This window comes from Drosophila miranda, chromosome XL (genome assembly GCF_003369915.1).
Source record: "Drosophila miranda strain MSH22 chromosome XL, D.miranda_PacBio2.1, whole genome shotgun sequence".
Lineage (NCBI taxonomy): Eukaryota > Metazoa > Arthropoda > Insecta > Diptera > Drosophilidae > Drosophila > Drosophila miranda.
Genome location: NC_046673.1, coordinates 2,342,530 through 2,363,423, shown reverse-complemented (window position 1 = coordinate 2,363,423; position 20,894 = coordinate 2,342,530). Strand labels below are relative to the sequence as shown.

At 47.9% G+C, this 20,894-nt stretch overlaps 2 protein-coding genes across 6 annotated transcripts; one reads left to right on the top strand and one right to left on the bottom strand.

Moving 5' to 3' along the window:
- The first annotated feature begins 2,357 nt into the window (after positions 1–2,357).
- On the top strand, positions 2,358–4,801 carry LOC108165107 (O-acyltransferase like protein). Its single transcript, XM_017301165.2, has 4 exons — positions 2,358–2,720; positions 2,781–3,504; positions 3,561–4,494; positions 4,571–4,801. Exons 1-4 carry the CDS (start codon positions 2,528–2,530, stop codon positions 4,703–4,705), a joined length of 1,986 nt encoding a protein of 661 aa, XP_017156654.1. The 5' UTR covers positions 2,358–2,527; the 3' UTR covers positions 4,706–4,801.
- A 2,981-nt stretch (positions 4,802–7,782) lies between these two features.
- Positions 7,783–20,724, bottom strand: LOC108152912 (spectrin beta chain). Of its 5 annotated transcripts, none has more exons than XM_017282588.2 (9): positions 20,589–20,723; positions 16,020–16,655; positions 9,879–15,465; positions 9,616–9,812; positions 9,367–9,535; positions 8,986–9,036; positions 8,689–8,795; positions 8,455–8,621; positions 7,783–8,358 (listed from the first exon to the last, which is right to left on the bottom strand). In XM_017282588.2, exons 2-9 carry the CDS (start codon positions 16,479–16,481, stop codon positions 8,172–8,174), a joined length of 6,927 nt encoding a protein of 2,308 aa, XP_017138077.1. In that variant the 5' UTR covers positions 16,482–16,655; positions 20,589–20,723; the 3' UTR covers positions 7,783–8,171. The 5 variants fall into 5 exon arrangements, with proteins under 5 accessions (XP_017138077.1, XP_017138085.1, XP_017138093.1 ...); XM_017282596.2 differs by having other exon boundaries at positions 20,593–20,723; XM_017282604.2 differs by lacking the exon at positions 20,589–20,723 and adding an exon at positions 19,998–20,079.
- Between the last annotated feature and the right edge of the window lie 170 nt (positions 20,725–20,894).

The window sequence follows — 20,894 nt, the reverse complement described above, 5'->3', positions numbered from 1 at the left end:
CTATAGCTCAATCACAACCTTCATTTACAGTTGGCGCCTGAAAGCATGCTGGAAAATGTGTTAAGCACAACACAAGGAACTAATATCCAAAACTTGTTTGTTCTTATACCCGGTACTCGAAGAGTATAGGGGTATATTAGGTTTGTGGCGGAATTGGATGTGTGTAACACCCAGAAGGAAGTATATACATACATATATTCTCGATCAGCATCGTCTTTCCGTCCCGATAATAGCCTAGATCTTTAAGACTCTGAGAGCTAGAGCAACCAAATTTTGTATCCAGACTCCTGTAAAATCACACTGTTACAAGTCCCTACAAAGAGCGAAAATCTAAGGCATAATCGTGCAGAATGACCATATCTAGCAGATCGGATCATTATTAGAGCCACGAGAAACAAATTCCTGCTGTGAGCGCTTTGGCGGAGCTGGTGTTGGTGTAAGAATAGAAAAAAAGAGACATGTAAAAAAATTAAAAGAAAAACGGAAACAGCTTAAATCTAATTGATTGATAATTAGATAAGATTAGATTAGATTTTTGGTGAAAATGTATGTGTGTAACGTCCAGAAAGAACCGAGTCGATTCAGCCATGTCTGTCTGTCCGTTTCTATGAGCACCTAGTGCTCAGAGACTAAACTAGTTAGAGCAAGGACATTTTGTACCCAGACTTCTGTGATATGTCACTGTTACAAGCGTATTTCAAAATTTCGCCTCACCCCTTTCCGCCCCACAAAGAACGAAAATCTGTGGCACCCACAACTTTGAAGACGCGAGAAAATTAAAAATCGCGCAATCATAGAGAATGACCATATGTACCAGATTACCGAATCTGTATCAGATCGGATCATTTGTATAGCCAAGAATAACAAATCAATTTTCGGTCGCTACGCAGCGGCCGACGACACGTTCAGACTGATTTTTTGTCTTTCTCGCACGCACTTTGTCGTTCAGTGTTAGCGCCGTCTGCCGGAGGTGAGCCGTACTGACTAAGTATCGGGTACAAATGTAGAGTTGCGGTCGCAGCAGCAACTCACAACGTTCCCCCTCGTTCCGTCTTGAGAACAGCGATACCAAACGACATATAAAAGATATTGAATAAATTACATAAATCATAAGCTCATATATGTACTGCCTGAGCACCGAGTATTAAGTAGCGCCGCGTCCGTTTCAGCGGCTCACAAGGTTCCCGCTCGTTTCTGTAATAAGTATCAGTCTATTTGTTATGGCCATTATGCCATTTAAACGATAGATACAAAGTCGAAAAGACTGCATTGTAAATAAGAAGTAAACTTATAATTGTGAAATGTGTTTCTAGAGCTTATGGGTATATTGGAGCTTCCCTGTAGTACACTTATAACACTTTGCAACACCATATTTACGCTTCGAGCCAACCCGAATTGTTCTGATGGATTAAGTGCTTTAAAATTGTATTAAGGTTTTTTCATGCTGTGTGTTTTTTTTTTTTTAATTTTGTTAGAAACTGGTAGTTTTTTGCCTAACTTAAGTATCTTGTGTTATGTGAAAAACAAATCAGTTACTCTTAAAAAATAATAATAAAAAAAAACAGTTTTTAAATGTTTTTTAAAAAGAAAACACACGTTGGAAAAAAAAGTTCATTAACATATAAATATTTTTTAATTAAATTAAATTAAATTTGGTGCTTAAATTATTTTGCCATACCGGATAATATTTCACTTCCTCATGGCGGTTATTGTTTAAAGTTTTCATCTAGCAATCACAACCTCAGTAGAACTCGAATGGTTATGATTGTGCCTCTGCGGCAGTAGCTCGTACCAGTTGGGAATGGCAGGGACATTCAAAATTTATATAAGCTTAGTTAAACGAAATACAACAAAATTATTTAAATAAATTTAATATGAAGTATTCAAAATAAACAGTCTTTCCCTTTGATATTCAAATAAATATTGTCGAATTCATAATAATATTCAATATAAACATATTAATCTATTAATGTGTTATTAACTTGTAGATTAAATATCAACAGTATTAAAAAGACTTTTCAATACACCTATGTTTGAATCAAAATGGTTATATTTAATTTGACTATTTTTCTATTTAAAAACCATATATTTAATTTCAATATGGGTGAGCTTTTTTTAAATATTGTATGTCTTTTGTATCTCAGCAGTATTGCATTCTAAAATAATACATATTTGAAAATTTTTAAATAAATAACCCTCACTGGTCTTGGAAAATGTTTCCGTGACAGAGAGGTCCGTGTACTGGGTATGGCATTGTCGAGCTGGCCATAAAATTCCAGCTTACAACATAGTAAAATCGAGCGTACTCGTGGAGCACTGAATCCTATAAAATCAGCGCTTAGCTTCAGCTAGCGAGCTGTTTCTGGGACTAGCCGAGCGTTACGGTTCATCGAAACACTGACGGAGTGCTAATATCTGGGGGTTATTTGGGTCGCATAGACTTTGCTATCGCCGAGAAACTCGACTAGTTGCGCAGAGTCTGTCGTGAAGAGCTGAAGTGCTCCTGCAGCTGTCTGTATTCTTCATTATGCTGATAATTCTGTTGCTGATTAAAGTCCTCGCCGTGCTGGGCAAGGGCTGGCCATGGGAGAACAAATCCCTGCTTGTGGACATCGTAGAAACGGTTCCAAAGAGATCCAATGCTACGATGAGCCAGTGCGAGAAGCAGCTGCTACAGCTGGGCGATGCCTTGCAGGGCCAGAAGTTCTGGGCGTTGAAGGGTAAGTGAAAGACGCACTGATCGGTCGTTGAGCGGTTTAAGTTACTCATGATTAATTCAGCTCTGGATGCTTCGGGCGAGGGCTTTTCCAACATTATGATGGGCCCGAGTTTGTGGTTGGGCAGTCGGGCCACCTGCCGTGCTGTCAATGAACCAATGCTTCTGGACCTGACCGCGCAAATGTCGAAACTCCTCGTGGAGGTGGCCCCCTTTGCTTTTGATTACCAAGTAGCCTACATCAGGGCCAGATCTCCTTGGCAAATATCGATTTCTATTAAGGAGGATCCTATGCTCCACATTGGTCTCTGCCTGCCTAGCAGTTGCAGCACCCCCAGAGTCGAGCGACTACTGCGCCAGGCCCTGATCACGGGCCAGAGCTTTCAGCGCTGGGATATGCGTCCACAGCTTGAGTACGTGAAGAAGCCACAACTGAAGCAGGATTTCTACAAGAGCCGAACACTCCACTTGGTCCTGGGTGTGATAACAGGAATACTCCTGCTGACCGTCCTGGCCGTCAGTGGACTTGATAACCGTTCCCGCATCGTAGCCTGCTTTAATGTATCTACGAACTGGCAACGCTTGTATCAGGAAGTGAATCCCAGCCAGGAGAACAGCGTCATCAATGGGCTGAGGGTCTACGCTGCTTTCACTCTTTTGGGGGTGCATGTGATCTGGTACAAGTACTTTTCCGTGGACCCTTCGGTGGAGATTCTCAACAAGCTGGTCCACATGACCATGAGGCACACCTACATACCACTTGTGGTGGAGGTGTTCTTTGTTATTAGGTTCGCATGGCTTATTTCAGCACTCTTCCATTCCATTGATGACATCTTCATTGCAGCGGCTTCCTTACCGTGACGAATTTTCTACGGGACGAGAAACTGCAACAGAACATTGCCCGGGACAGCCTGCGCGGGAACGTGCAGCGCTACCTCAGGCAGCTGCTGCATCGCTTCCTGCGTCTTGCTCCTATGCAGTTCGTAGTCCTTCTAATAGGAACCCTCAGCATGGAATACCAGAAACAGGTGTCCGTCTTTCACATAAGCGATTCGATGGACGAGCTCTGCCCTCGGCATTGGCACCGCCAGTTGCTATTCATCCAAAACCTTTTTCCCGTCATTGAGCTCTGTGGGAACTGGACCTGGTCGCTGGCTTGTGATATGCAGCTCCATATGTTGGCTCTGCTGATGCTCTTCATTCACACCAGGCATCCGAGGGTGGTACGATCTTTGGTTGCTCTGATTCTGGCGGTGAACATTGCCTATACGCTTCTGGTGATGGAGATCTTGAAGGTGGGCGGCAATTTTGATGATTTCATCCACTCGGGCAAATTGTTGTACGTGAGTCCCATTGTCCGCACGCTTGCCTATATTGTTGGCGGTGCCTATGGGTATTCTCATGTGCGGGGCAGCCCGACTCCTTTCGATCAGATACTGCCTAATCGGGTGGCCAAGCTGGGACTGGTCTTCCTTATGCTGTATCTAACGAACCAGGTGGTCGGCCCGAATCCATCCTCGCCACTTCTGATAACCATTTTCATGATCCTTCTCCGACTGCTTCTGGCCGCAGGGACTAGCCATCTGATCAGAATCGGGGACAAGGCAGATACGAGCGAATCGTATCCACCCATTCGCTGGCTCCTTGTCCTCCTGCAGGCCAGTTCCATCCAGCGGGCCGGCCGATTCACCTACGCCATCTACTTGCTGAATCCTATAGTCATTCTCAACTTCTACTACTCATTCAGCGGCGGATTACAGGCCGATTTCTTCGTTATTGTAAGTTCAGACATCACATACGCATGTATGTAGACTCAAGAATGTGCCACTTGAATAACTTTGTAATCAATTGCAGTTCCTTCTGATTGTGGCCCACTCGGTGATTTGCTACGTTCTGGCCAACGGACTCACGCTGATATTTGAGAGCCCATTCAACAGGCTGTCCAGCCTGGTGCTGGCCACCATGTTCTCCAAGGAAAAGAGTCTTTAAATAGATCTGGAAATGCTTTTCCAGCTGTTGCTCAAACATTTTATTAACTATGTACTTCAATTAAACAAATGGTTAACTGTTTTTTCCTTCGGAAAATATGCACTCGACATTAAGGCAACTTATGTAGCCAAATTGATGTTTGCATATTGCAATATAATACGTCGATTATGGTGCAGCCGACTTCCAGCAAACTTGGGTCGACTTGGCAATGTGTTTTATGAGTCTCAGATTTAGAGTCTCAGGCCGGTGCACTCGCAATGATCTTTCTGATTTACTCGGCGCGTTTAGAAACGGGGGCCTCGGAATAACTTCTTGTTGTTTTTTCTTTTTCTCATATTTGTTCTCAAACTTTATTTGGTATTCAGCCGATTGTGGATCGATCTTTGACCGATTATTTGAAAAATATTTTCTGTGCTTGTGTATTCAATTTCAAATAATCCTATACAAATTCAATAAATTTATAAAAAGGTCCGCAGCTAGGGCCGCGACTCTACATTTATACCCCAGACTCTGTCAGCATGGCTTCCCTTCGCCATAGAGCGTACACCAAACCAGGCCAGGTAGAGTGTGTTTTCATTGTTTTCCTCTGACTATAATATAATATAATATAATATAATAATAATAATAATCCGAAATTTGCAATGATTCTGTTTTTTTGGCTTTTTTTTATTAATTTCAAAAGTGTGGATGCCAGATTTGCGTCGTTTGTGGGGTCGGAAGCGGGCGTAGCAAAATTATGAAACAAACTTGATTCAGTGTGGTATCACAGGAGCCTACACTCAGAACTTGGTTGCTTGAGCTCTTATTGTCTCTGAGAACTAGGAGTTAAACAAGACGGACAGACGGACGGACAGATGGACTTGGCTCTATCGAGTCGTCTATTGTTGCTGGTCAACAATATATGTATGTATGTATGTATGTACATATATGTATACTTCAAAAAATCGAATATACCCCTATACTCTGTTTGAGTGTCGGGTATAAAAACCAATAGCTCTATTTATATTTATAAATGGATACCGACAAAACAACTCCACATTTCAAAAGTGGGGGTTTTTTCCTGCCAACATTGGGCATCATTGGCGCAAACTTGGGCTGTTGTGTACCAATCAGCTACTTCCATAATGCAAGTTATGCGTACATATGTATGTTCTAAGAAGTGTATGTATTTGTTTCCTTTTTTCTCAGCAATAGTTTGTACGTACAAATTGTACTCCAGTTTTTGTATCTGCAATATTTTGTTGTTGTTAGTGGTGTAATTATCACCCGTATTATCCTGAATTATCGCTTTATGCGTTCGCTATGCTATGCCTATCCTAGTTAAAACGAGGGGGAACGGCAGACGCCGCTAATATTAAACGACACGACAAAGCGTGCGTGCGAGAGAGACAGAAAATCAGTCTGAACGTGACGTCGGGCGCTGCGTAGCCACTGCAAATTGATTTCTTGCTTTTGGCTATAAAAATTATCTGATCTGATCCAGATTCAGCAACCGGATAGAGATGGTCATTCTCTATGATTCTGCGTTTTTAGTTTTCTCGAATCTGCAATATTGTGCATGCAACAGATTTTCGTCCTTTGTGGGGGCGGAAGGGGGTGGGGCGAAATTTTGAGATATACGTTTTATAGTGAGATCTAAAAGGAGTGCGGATACCAGATTTGGTTGCTCTAGCCTTAATAGTCTCTGAGATTTGTGGATGTCCCTGACTTTTGTCCTTTGCGGGGGCGGAAGGGGGTGTGGCGAAATTTTGAGACAAAATGGTCAAGGTCCGATATCACAGGAGTGTGGATACCAAATTTGGTTGCTCTGGCTCTTATATGTAGGTTCTGAGATCCTTGAACTCATATTTTGCAATTGGCAAAACCGACCATGAAACCTGTGTGTTAGAGAGAGACAGAGCGAGAAAGAATGAAATTGTTTTCTTGATTCTGGCTATAATAATTATACGATCTGGTTCAGATTTTGCACTCTAAAAGATATAGTCATCTTCTACGATTCTGCGTTTTTAGTTTTCTCGTATCGTCGAAATTGTGGATGCCACAGATTTTCGCTCTTTGTGGAGGCGGAAGTGGGCGGGGCAAAGTTTTGAAATATTATTGTAACAGTGACATATCACAGAAGTCCGGATATAAAATTTCGTTGCTCTAGCTCTTATAGTCTTTGAGCACTAGGCGCTGAAGGGGACGGACGGACGGACGGACGGACGGACGGACAGACAGACAGGGCTCAATCGACTCGGCTATTGATGCTGATCAAGAATATATATACTTTAGGGGGTCGGAAACGATTCCTTCTGGACGTTACACACGTCCAGTCTCCGCACAAATCCAATACGCCCCTATACTCTTTTTAAGTATCGGGTATAAAACGAGTTCGGCTTGGCCGGCATCAACTCCATCGCTCACTTCTGGGACTGCAGGGCTTCTTATTCATACTCACACACTCATAACGAACGCCAGAGCCGAAGACATGGGATCCAATCCAGCAAATTCGTTTGGAATATAATCGTTGTAGATTCCAGATGGAAGCGTTTCCAGCCCCATAATGTATATGTATATAGTTTTGATATGCATCAACAGACGAGTCGATATAGGCAAGTCTGTCCGTCCGGCTTGTTTTCGCCTGGTTCTTAGAGACTATAAGAACAACAGCAACCAACCTTTTGTCCAAAGCTGTTTCAAAGTTTTACAGAATCATATAGAACGAGAAAATGTTTGTACTAGATTGCCAAAATGCGATCCACTTCTCTCCCTCTTCCGGTAGCGCCCCTGGCGAGGCCCCTGGCACGCCAAGGAATATGCTTAAAAACTAATTATTTCAGTTATGCGATTAGTTTTCCCATATGGCCCATATGGGTTTTCCGAAATAAAATAAATGCACACACCGGAGCCGGTTCATTTTTCATTCCGGTTCAAAGAGTCATCCGATTGCGATTTGCATTTGTAGCGAACCGGTGGATCAGAAAACCAAGTCTCATATTTCGAACGTCTCTAATACCAGGATGCAGACATTTAAGAGAACATAAGGTACTCAAATACTGCAAACGGCAGAAACAAATGCATAAATGCCGTGGCAATTGGTGTACTTTAAAGGAATATTTCGTTTATTTATCGAATACATTGAAATGCATACACGAGTTGGTTTCCTCAAATGGTTTTTTGTTTTGTTTTTTGTCGTTTTTTTTATCTTTATATTACTTTGTATTTGTTTAAATAAATAAGATACATACGTTTAATCATAATAGCAGTATTTATCGTGCAAATTTGATAAGCATAATAATGGTTTACGTTTGCTCCTTCGTCTCTTGCCAGATTTTGTTTGTCTCTTTACGAAATAAGTTTAAATATATGAAAAAAAATATATATATTTGTTTCTTTCTTTTCTTTTTCTTTATCATTCTTTTTGTTTGTGTTATTTTCCGTTTTTTGTTTTGTTTTAATTAGCTGCTCTTTCCTATGCATGGATTTACTTTTTCTTTAAAGTAAAAAACGATCTGCGCTTTGGTTCGTCCTTTTGAGAGGTGGCTGGCAGAGTCTGGGATCTGCTGGCCGCCACAGCTGCCGAATCGCTCTGGGCTTTCAGGGAGGTCACCCACTGGGACATCTCGCTATCGTCGTGGGCCTGCAGTAAGAACTCAGCTCCGCTGGCCAGCCTGCAGTCGAGAGGGAGAGAGAGAAGGCAAAGGGCAAAGCCAAGGAATTAGCATCGTACGATCAGTGGATGGATCGATTGGGTAATGGCTACTCACTTGACACGCAGTACATGCTTCTTCTTGGTGTAATCACTGGCAATTTCGACGGCAGCTCCCTGCAGATCATAGCTAGGCTCGCCGCGGAAGGTCAATTCGGGGTTACTCTTGCAACCCTTCTGATCCTTGAAGAACGAAATTCGTCCGCTCCGGGCAGCCATGTAAACCTTGAGACGCAATTTTAAGATTGTAAACGCACTGCAAGGGGGAATGGCAAGAGTTGATATCACTCACCTTGTCCCAGGATCGGTTGGAGGCCTTCTTGGTAGTCGACTCCCACTCATGCTTTCGTGTCACATAGCCCTCCTGGCCCTCGCCAGCAGCTGGTGTGGCGCCTCGTTCTGGGGAGCAGAGAATAAAAGCCTTCAGTTAGTCAAAGTTGAGCGCAATTATTGATCCAGGTTGAACACACAAACATACGAGTATGCATACGCAATGAGAATGGAGTCAAAAGATTCAATATTCAAGCTACTCGGAAAATATACGCAAAATAATAAGCATGCTATGGCTCTTGAGATAATGTTTTTGTACCTGTTTGTATCTCGACAGCGCGCTCGATTTCGACGGCCGTATCTTTGGCGGCTTCATTTGGTTTTGTGTTAGTTGGTTGGGTTAATCCGTAGCGATATTTAATGCATATTTTTATTGTTTAGTAAGCATGAGTGAATGATATAGAACGTTTAGATATAAATTGTCTTTGGTTATCGAACAATCTTGATCTTGATCTTGATTTCAATCTATGTATGATAGGGTAGGCATTTTGTTATATTTTGTATTCTCAGATTATTGGATGCGGATCGAGACGGGGATTGATGGGATGCATGGGATACATGGGATACATGGGATACATGGGATACATGGGATACATGGGGAATAGAAGTAGAAAAGGAGAAGGGAAAAACGTTTTCATACCTGCATCATCGTGAGAAATGCCAACATCGACATCATCCCGCCTCTCAGCCTCACGTTTGGCCTGCTCCGCTGCCTCAGAGGCGGCCTTAGCCTCCTGCTCCTCCTTGATCTTCTGTCGTTCAGCCTCCTCGGCCAACTCCTGGCGCCTCTTCATTTCCTTAAGCTCAAACTGTGGATACACATAATGATTTGATTAAATTGGGTTAGATTGATTCAGGCACGGGCTTTAACGGGGCCCTAACCACTCACCGTTGTCAACCGCTCAAGTGCACTGAAGCGCTCTTCTTGGGCGGCGGCCGATTTCTCGAATGCCTCGTGCTTCTTGATCAGGTTCTCCACCTCGTCGATTGTGTGGCCGAGCTCTGAGGAGAGCAGGTAAGGCTCCTGGGCAATGAGCCAAGCCTCGGCCACGGCAGCATCTCTGGCAAACTGGTACACCTCCAGTACTGGAAAATCACACAGATTAGTAGATTAGTAGGTGCAAAGCAAATTAAGGACAAGGGTTTACTTACTCAACTGGAGATTCTCCCAGCGCTCCTCCCAGCGTCGGAGGAGGGCGTTCCGGCTGTTGCTCAGCTGGTGTAGGCGATCCTTGATGTCCGCGGAGGCGTAGTGATTGCGGGTGAGCAGCTCCTTGCCCAGCGATATGCAGGCAGCGAAGTTGTCCTCGCGTGTGTCGATCTCGGCCTTCAAGCTTTGATGGTTGTTCATCAGCAGCTCGACGCCGGAGACGTCGCGCGGCTTCTCGGATGTGTTCATCTGGCGGACGAGATCCTCCATCCAGATCATGAGGATGCGCACCATATTGAAGAAGCGGAAGAGATCGCCGGTGTCGGCCAGCTTCTGTTTGCGCGCGTCGCACATGGCCTGCAGGTTGTCCCAGGCGTTGAGCACCTCCTGCTCCCGGTTGGTGATCTCCTTGGCCTTGTCGCCGGCATATGCGTCCTGCAGCTTGGCGGACTCCTCCTGGATCTGCTGCACCTGCGAGTAGAGTGTGGTCAGGTCCTGCAGGAAGTTGTAGTGCTTGCGCTGTAGCGTCGACACCGAGCCGGCGTCGCGTCCCAGCTCATCGGAGACGCCGTGTTGCTTCTCGAGGATGCGGCCCAGCACATCCTTGCAGTCGTGGAAGAATTTGTGCAGTTCCCTCGAGGCGGCCAGCATCTGGGTGCGGGTCTCGATCAGCTCCAGCAGATCCTGCCACGACTCGTTTAGGTTGTCCTTCCACTCGGCGATGGTAGCCGAGTCCGAATGGCCTGCCTGGATGAGGTTGTCTGCGATGCCATTCACCTTGGCCACCCTCTCCCCACCGACGGCCTCCGTGTCGCGGGCAAACTCATTGAAGCGCTCCGACAGCAGGGTGACGTGGTCGAAGTCCTGGCCCAGCTCCTGGGAGCCGGCCACCACCTCGCGGTCGGTGATCCACTGCTCCAGGTCATCGACCTCCCGGCTGAGCATGAACAGCTGCAGGGCTTCGTTGAGGCGGGCACGTCGCTCGCCGGCCAGGTCCTTCAGTCCGGCGTAGAGCTTATCCAGCTGCGATTGCTTGACGGCGACTGCGTCGCCGCTGGAGATGTCGTCGCCGCTGAACTGGCGGGCCACCTCGCCCAACTGCCGGATGGTGTTGGCGTAGTCCTCGACGGACTGCTCCAGGTTCTCGTGCTTCTTCATCAGGTTCTGGGCGCTGATCTCGTCCTTGCCACGATCCTCGACCATCATGTACAGCTCCTGCTCACTCATCCACGACTCGGCCTCCTGCGCGTCGAAGAAGTACTGCTGCACCTTCTCCGACTCCAGCAGATGCTTCTTGCGGTTCTCGATGGCGTCCTTCAGCTCCTGCCACTTCTGGGTGAGGTCGCTGATCAAGGCCTCGAACTTCTTGGCGTCCTCATGCCCCTCGTCGATCAGTTTCCGCCCATTGTTGCAGATCGCGTTGATGCGCGGCTCGTGGTTGTCGATCTCCGTGGCCAGCGACTGGTTCTTCTTCTTCAGGACATGGACATTGAACAGCGAGTTGCCGTAGTCGTTGGAATTGGCCACCGGCAGCTTCTCGTCGATCCAGAGCTTCTCGTCTTCGACATCGCGACAAAATTGGAAGGCCTCCTTCTTCTTCTCCAGCTGCTTCTGGCGCTCCATCAGCGGTGCCTTGATCTTCTCGAAGCGCTCTAGCACCGCGGTCTTCTTCACGACAATTGGCTCGATCTGCTCCTCGGGCACGGTCTTCTGCAGGTACTCCGTTTGCTTGTCGATCTCCTCCACCTGGCGGGCCTTGACCGCCATCTGGGTCTGGATGACCTGCTGCTTCTGCATGAGGATGTTGACGGATGTGAGGTCGTTGGCCGTGTCGCCGCTGACAATTTGCTTCTCCAGGTCGGTGATGTACGAGTCGATGTCGTCGCAGGTCTGCTGGACGAGCACCTCGCGGTTCGCGTCAAACAGCATGGCGCCCTTCTCCTTGGTGTGCACCTCGAGATCGTCAAATTGCTTGGCTAGTTCCTTCAGCTTCGGTTCGATCACGTCCTTGAACTCAGGCTTCTCGCTGGACAGTTCCTGGGCTGACTTCTCGGCCTCGAACAGGCGCTCCTTGTTGGCGGCGATTTCCGCCTCAAACGCCTGGTGGCGCGTCCACTTGGAGTGGATCGTCTTAGCGCTCCTGTACGTCTCGTCCTGCGACGTCGCATACTTCTCCTGCACCCACTCAGCCAGCTCCTCGAGATCCTGCAGGAACTCGTGAAGCTTCACCTGATTCTTCAGCTTCTCGTGCTGATCGAGAGCCCGCTGTCGGTTATCGTCCCGCCGACCGGTAATGTTCTCTGCCCGCTTGCCAATCTTGTCCGCATCGAAGTGCTCCTTCTCCACGAGGGTGTCGGCCACCTGCAGCAGCGTGTTGATCTTGTCGTCGTTCGCCTCCATGGTGGTGAGGAAGGCCTCGTGCCGCTTCAGCTGGTTCTCCGCCTGCTCCAGGTTGACGGGCGTGTCGTCCTTGCTGAGGAAGTGCTCCTGCTGGCTGAGCAGCACCTCCGTCTGGCGGGCATCGCGATTGAAGAGCTGCTGGTCGAGGCTTTGCGAGAGCAGCACCTGCCGGTTCTCCCACATCTGATGCAGCTCCTCCCAGCCGTCCTTGAGGGCGTTCAAACGCTCCCGTAGGAACATGTACTGCGGATCGTCGGAGGTGCTGCCCTCGGAGGTCAGCCGCTCTCCGTACTCCATCATGTTCTTGTAATCCTCCGTGTAGTTGTCGATCTCTTCGCGGATTGACTGGTGCTGATTCAACAGTTTTTCGGCCTCGGGCAGCGACGTGGGCGTGTCCTCGGAGGCCACGTCCGTCTGGGTCTTGGTCAGCCACGTCTGGAAGTGATCGAGATCCCGCAGGAAGCGATGCAGATCGCCGGCCTCCTCCAGCTTCGAGTCGCGCTCCTTCAGCATCTGTGTCAGCTGCTCCCAGATCAGCTCGATCTGGGCTATCCTCTCGCGGATGATCTGCGCCTCCTCGGGGTGCTCGTCCTCGATGCTGCTGGCCTCGCGCTCCAGGCTCGACAGCTTGGCCTGGATGGCGGCCAGGTCGCGGTCCATGCCGCTGAGCCGTCGCTGCAGTGTCATCACGCCTGTCAGGTCCATCTCCAGGCTGTCCGTTTCGGTGAGGATGCGCTTCTTGTCCTCGATCCACGAGATCGTCTCGCGGCACTCGATGTAGAAGGTCTGTACACCATGGGCGGACTTGAGGTCGTCCATCTTCGCCTCGGCTTTCTCGCGCAGCGTCGACCACTCCTGGTTGAGATGGTTTTGCCGCTCGAGGATCTCGTCCGAGTTCGGGTGCTCCACGTGGAGCAGCTGGCGGGCCAACTGATTGACCACTGCCACTCTGGAGGCATTGGCGTTCATTTCCTTGTCGAAGCCCTCGAAGCGGTGTTTCATGATCTCCACATCCTCGATGTCCTTGCCGGGCACCATGGTGTCGAGCATCTTGGTCTTTTCCTTAATCCACTGCTCCACCCCATCGGCCTCCGACATCAGCTTGTACAGGCTGAGGGCGTCGAGGAGACGCTGCTTGCGCAGCTTCGCCAGCTCCGTGAGCTCCTTGTAGCGGCTGTCGATCGCCTCGAGCCGCTTGTCTACGTTCGCCTTCTCCGCCTCGTTCAGCTTGAGGCTGTCGGCCTGCTTGTGCAGGGCATCGATCACCTCCGCGTAGTTCTTCAGCTCGTCGGCGACGTCCTTGTGCTTCTTCAGCAGCGACTGCACGTTGGCCTCGTCGCGGCCCACATCCTCGCTGGACACGATCCTCAGCGTGTCCAGCATCCAGTTGTCGACATCGTCTGCATCGGCGAACAGCTGGAAGTACTCGACGGCATTCTCCAGCCGCTGGCGGCGGTACTTGGTGAGGTCGAGCAGGTGATCCCACTTGGAGAGTATCTCCTTGAGGCGGTCCTTGATGCGATCGGCCCCAAAGTGGCCCTCGGTGATCAGCTCCGCACCGATCTTGGCCACGTTCTGCAGCTGGGGATCGTGCGAGGTGATCTCCGACTCGAGGGCCTTGTGCTTGCTCAGCAACAGATTGACGGTGGTCAGATCGTGCCCGATCTCGTCGGTGGAGACGATCTGCTCCTTCTCCTTGATCCAGTTCTCTTCGTCGGCGGTGTCCCAGTAGAACTGCCAGAGCTTGCGGCTCTCCTCCAGCCGGCTGCGGCGCTCGACGGCCAAGCGCACCAGCTCCGCGTAGGCATCCTCCAGCTGCTGGACGCGGCTGACGATGATCTCGGGGTCGCAGGGCTTGTACGACTCCGGGTCGTCGCTGAGGAACTTCTGCGAATTCTGAACGACAACCTTGACCCGCTCCCCCAGTATATTGATGTCAGCCTCGACCAACGAATGCTTCTGCAGCAGATCCTCGACGCCCATCAGATGCTTGCCGTAGTCGTCGGTCATCAGAAGCTGCTTGATCTCCTCCATGTTGTCCAGGATGTAGAGCATCTCCTGGAAGTTCTGCTGCAGCTGCAACGAGATCTCCAGGCGCATGCGGCGTGCGCGCAACAGCTCCAGCAGATACGTCCAGAGCCGCATAACGTTGTCCTTGCGCAGCAGAATGCGCTTCACGTCATGATAACGCTCCGACTCGAGCTCATCGCAGACGGCCACCACGGCCTGGACGCGCTCCTCGTACGCAAAGATGTCCGTTTCGATGGCCTCGTGCTTCTTGGCCGCCGCCTCGACGGCTGCCAGATCGAAGCCAAAGTTGTCCTGGCTGACCAGGCGCTGGTTCTCCGACAGCCACGTCTCCCTCATAGAGGCCTTGCGGTCGAAGCGGGCGGCCAGCTGCTCGAGCTTCTCCTGCCGGATCAGCTCCTCGCGCAGGGCCAGCTCCCGCTCATGTTCGGCCTTCTCGAGCCGCTCCCAGGCCTTGTTGATGTCCGATATCATCTTGCCCTCCTTCGGGGTGTAGGGCTTCTGGTTGTTGGCGCGCATCTTCGACTGCAAAGTGAAGAGCAGCACTTCCAGGTTGCCCTTCTCCACGAACTTGGGCGGTTTCTCGATGGTGCGGTAGTTGGAGAACTGCGCCAACTGGCCCTGCACCCCCACAAGGGAGTTCTCGAACTCGCGCTCGCCAAGCGACGTGATGGTCGTCTCGATCCACTTGAGCAGGTCGCTGGTAAAGTGCTCATAGTCGTTGATCATCTTGTCGTTCTCCATGGCGATGCCCACCACCTTGCCGATGCGCTTGCCCTGCACCGTCTCCTGCTTCAGCTTGCTGAAGTAGTGGTAGTACGTGACCACGTACGTGATGATCGACTTCTCGTCGGGATGCTCCACGAACACGTCCTCGGCGTCGAGCAGCTTGGCCAGGCCCAGCTTGTCTTCGGCCACATCGAACGCGTTATTCAGGTTGTGTATGGCATTCGTCTTTGACAGCTTCTCGAACTGCACCAGATCTGGACGGTGTTTGTGGATGATGGCATTGAACGCGAGTCCGTCGCGCCACGATGTTGTGAAGTTCCTCACATTCACGTTCTGGTACCCGGCGGTCTTCATCTGGCACCACAGCAGCAGGGCGTCCTTGGCCGATTTGGTCTCCTTGTTGTCCACCTCCTCGATGGTGATATCTTGAATCTGTTTTGTGCGGAAGGGAGAGACGGTAACAGTTACATATTCGATGCAGTGCGGGAAATGTGTGTCAGTGACAGCAGAACGTCCGAACGGGTTGAAGGAAGGTAGAAGGTAGAAGCAAAAACAATATAAATACAATAGGAAGATGAGTAACGCCCACATTTCAATGGTACATGACTTTAGCGGCGTGGCTTTTCAAAGGGGGTTCCAGGCTCTCTTCAAATTTTGTTGAAGAGCCACAAGAGAGCGCTTATCGGCGCCATTAGGCGTCAGCGGACGACTCAGATTTGAATGCAGGCGAGGACACGTAATCTCACGTTGTCTGGGCTGTCTCATTCTGACATTTCTAGAATACTAGGAGACTTTTTGGCGAAGCTCGTCGCCAACTTAAGGGACATCCTTAAATGTGAATTTGAATATAGAAGAGGATATAATTATTTTGTTATCGTGGTGGAGGAAGGACGGTGGTGGCGCTGCACACAACCATTGAAATGTATGGGCGTTACTGATCTTAATATTAGTACTACATTTGTAGAAGAAAGGATAGAAGGACTCACTTGGAAGCGCAAGATAATGGTCCAGATGAGGCCCAGATTGAGGGATGCATTCCCGTCGACAATGTCGTGGGAGCCAATGTTCTCGAGGTGCACACGCTGTTCCCTCAGAAACTGTAGGGCCTTGTCCACATTCTCCAGACAATGGATCCTCATCTTGCCCTTGGTGGGCTTGGGCAGACGCTCGCCGGACAGGACCTCGAGCAGCTTAATCAGATGCTTGCCATCCCGCATGTCCACATAGAGGTCGGCGATGCGGCAGTTCACACGGCACAGATGCGAATTGACCCACTTGGTGAAGGTCTTCTTCTGTACGCTCTCCCGCTCCTCGGCGAGGGCCTTGATGCGGCTCCGTTCGAACAGTCGGGAGCTGCTGTTGCCACCATCGTATTCGTATTCGTCGATATATTCGTTGCCAGGCCCCTGACTGGGGTCCCATCGAACAATTGAGATGTCCGTCGTCATATTTGCTTATTTGAAACTTCTACAGTTTCCACACTTTTGGTTCTGTTCCTCTCACTGTTTCGTTTAAGTTGTGTTCTGCTCTGCTCTGCTCCTTCCTCCTTCCTTTGTCGGCGTCAAGTCGCTCGTTTTTTATCCTAGTCCAGAACCGAATTTGTTGCCTTTAGAGGAGAATCACTGCAAAGAAAACGAAATGAAAGGAAAGGAAAGGTAAGGTAAGGTAAGCATTGGGAAAACAGTGGAAAAATCAGTTGGACAACTTGTGTATGGATGATTCATAGAGGTGACGTCATGCGCAGGGTCGTCTGGGTCAACCAACAAGTCCGATCGCAACTGTACCTCTCTCTCTCTCACTGTATCTCTCTCACTCTCTCTATCACTCGGACATACTCAGAAATACTCATAGTTAACGCGATTACATCACACACTGGCACCCCCATCCCCAAAAGACAAGCAGAGTGCGAGTGTGAGGCTCTCTCTCTCTTTGTTCAACGGGCGGCACAACCCATGCCCATGCCCATCCCCATCCCCATGCCCATCCCCACACCAGCCGTATCCCCTCCTGGAGAAACATTTGATGAAATTGCAGGAAATTCAATTCACAAAAAGAGCTATCGAAAACAAAACCCAGATTGAGTACAGAATATAGTACATCCATGATTGTGCACTGCTTTCCCCCTCCCAAAAGCGTTCACACTGTCCGCTGTTTCCATCTGTACACAACTCTCTACTGTACAATAGATACCATTCCCACCAAAAAGCGTTCACACATTCACAATTTCATCTCTACAAAACACGAATGAGCGGGGGGCTACCTCTTATGTTACACTACGGCTAACCAAGCGAACTTCTATGTACATACATATCTCTACACAGCACAGGACTGCCGACATTGTGACCTATTCATACTGAATACCCGGAGTACATGAATATGTATATGGCTCAAAATGTGCATTTCAGAGCCATTTCGCAGTATGTGGAGAAAACAAATGATGGCCCATTCACACTGCAAAGCTCAGAGCCGCTACACACTGACCCATCTCTACACGAGAAATCAGTTGCACGAAAGAAGCGTTCGCTCCCCAAAATCCCCATGCCACAAAAAAGCTGGGCTTCAACTCTCCAAGTGATTAACCGTTCACGCTGTCGGCCATCATTCATTCGCACTATCCTCCACCACAGCAGCGACAGTATTTTCGCACTTGTGCCAGAGACCTGCTAACTAAACGAAATGGGTTATGCTCGAATGTTGGGCTCGAACTTTGGATGCAATGAAAATACATAGTATGTTCATATGTTTAACTGCCTCTCGGTCTACTACAGTACATTTTTACTTGGCACTTTCTCCTGCTTTCACATTTCAGTTTGAGCCGACTGCAGTTTTCATTTCGATTTTGATTTTGATTTCGACGCGGACCTAGGTCAAGCGAGAATGATGCAAAAATACGGTACATAGATATGTATGTATATACAACCGGTTACTATGTACATACATATGTGTGTGCTTATTTGTTTGTTTTTTTGTTAGCGTATGTGGGTTGGTGCCTGTGATAATGTCCTTTGACCTTTATTCGCATTTACATTTACAGCACAGCACAGTACAGGTGCTAGATGCGGGTCATTCCTCCAGCAACACAATACATACACAACTGTATATCTGCTCTGGCACTGCTTTGAAACTGCTTTGGAACTGATTTGGCAGTGGGTCTCTGCTCTGGTCTGGCTTAGGCTCTACTCCGGCTTTTGGTTTTCTCGCTCTGCCCTACTCTGGCCTCTCCACAATTATGAGAGCTTCAGTCAAAGCTCTGCCACAGTCGCCACCGTAGTTACTGCTGATTTCATTTGTACTAATTTTGCGACACCAACAACAACAACAACAACAAAAACAGCAACAGAAAGAGAAAAGCTTGTTAAAACAAACAATAGAAAATCAGCACACTAACACAAGCACCGAGAGCCACGTACATTTGCATGCATGTTTCACTTCCATACTCACACACGCAAAAGTGGCTTCTATCTATTACGTAATATTTTTAATAAAACGAAGCTTAAATCTTGCCGCAACGCAAAAACAACAGCGAATGAGCTAACGAAAGAAAGAGCGAGCGAGCCCTCTCACGCACAATGGAAGAGAAAGAGAGAGAGAGTCGAAACGGGAGAGTATTTATATTGTATTTGTTGTATATCTGAAGGTGGTGCACCAGTGCCAGCGGGTGGGGGTGGGAGTAGTAGCTCAGCCAGGGTTGGTTTCCTTAACTCAAAATGCACTCTCTCTTATTTTGTGACTCTCTCTCTCTCTCTCTATCAATATTGCTGTCTCCGTCTGTCTATCCATCTTGCGATGTTTAATTATGATTGCCTGGCGCACAATTTATAAGTGATCTTATTATGAGTTCATCATTCACTCACTCATCATTTTTGTGAAGGCTGGCGCGAGAGAGAGAGAGCTGTCTGCCTCTCGAGAGCCGTCATAGAGAGAGAGTGCGTGCGGGGCGTGGAGGAGTTGTGGAGTGGTTGTGCAACTCCCGAGTTCAATTAAGCAGGCCAAGAGTTCAGCTCAATTCAGGCCCAATGCAAACCACCACCAAAGTCAAAGTTGTGTGTTTTTTCTGTTTTTGTTTCGGTTTCAGTTGCTTCTATGGAGAAACCAGTTTATTGGGGTGGGGTTGGGGATCACAGTATCACAATATTTGTTGTTCCTTTGCATTTTTTGAACAAGTTACATTATTTGGTTTTGCAGTTGCTGGGCTCCCCTCTTTATACGGCATGGGCACCTGGGGGCCATGAATTCCCATGTACGTGCCACAGCCTTCTATGTATGTTCGTGTGTTTGTGTGTTTACAACTGTACAAGAGAGTGATAGCCGCTGATTTGTCATAAACAAGGTGGGCCAGAACATCACACTCGCACACACCCACACGAACTATCTTAGCAAAGAGCAAGTGCAGCCACCGCCACACTGTTTTCACCCATTATTGCCAGTGGTTTTCTCTCTTTCTTACAAAAAGAAACTTCAACTCGTGACCTCTTGCACGGGAAAGGGAAAGGCAGCGGCGACGGCGACGAAGGAGTTCTTATTTTTACATGGGGCGTATAGCTGTGCATGTGTGTGAGTGCGTGATTGTGTGCACGTAACTGTATTTCAAAGTGCAAGCGTATCTATGAGGAAGGAAAACGCTCTTTCCTAGAGTTGTATTTCTGTACGAATCATAAACATACACATGTGTGTGTATTCATATATACACATATATACATACATACATACATACATATGTACACATGTATGACTGAGTGAGTGTATCTCCGATTAGGCGATTGCCTGATATTTTATTTTATCACCAACTGACGCAAATGTTACTTAAGGCTCTTCTTCTTATGTTTCTGGTTCTGCTTATTATTTTACTTTGTGTATGCTCCCGGGTGTTCTTTATGCTCTTTCGGCGATCGCCGATCACTTTCTCACTGTTTCTTAGTTTTGTTTTGATTCGATTTCCAGTTTCAGTCACTGCATTAATTTACCGTTTTTGAACAAACTTCTTATACATTTGCCCATTGAGACACTCGAGGATGGGGGGAAAAAACATAAAAATAAAACGAATCCGTCCGCCACTCGACACACACTCACGTCCAATTCGATTAGGAGGGCAGTAATGAGACAAGCGAACCACACCACACCACTGTGGGACTTGTACGCGCTCGCTCTACCCAAAAACCAAATGCCGAATGATGTCATCAACGGCAGCAGAAGCAGCTACAGCACCAGCGGCGCGGTGGCGGTAGAGCAGGCAATTTTAATCGATGATGTTTTTATTATGTATGTATGCGCACGGTCTAACCACTATATATTATATGCACAGAGCTTGTATGGTAGAGCACATTTATGTCCGCATTAGTAATTGGTTAGTTTAGTCCACTCTGATCTGGCCCACATTTCAATATCTGAGATACTTTTTTTATACTCTGCTGCTTCTACTTTCTGCCACTCTCTTCTGAAAAGGTAGAAGAGCTAGAGCTGAGGTAGGAAGCACAGCACTAGGGCGTTGGTCTGTTTTACCGACAGTTTTCAGCGTTATTTCGGCATTTTCACTGCGTTTCGCAACTCTCACTTACCTACTCGATAATTTTTCAGTTCCGTTTGCCCTAATTGATTCATAAAACACAAGAAATATCATAGATTTTACACGTTAAAATTTTTAATTTCGGTCTGGCGGATGAACTTTACTTGCGAGCAGAATGGAAAATGTATGTATTCAAAACACTGAGCAATTGGCACTAAAAAATACCAAAGTGCGCAATACAACTGTGTTGCTATTGATATTTGACATGGCATCTACGCGGTAGCTACACATTTTCTACATAATGGGAAAAATAAGCGGGTATGGATAACAGGCTAAACAGGGCTTACCCGATTAGCCG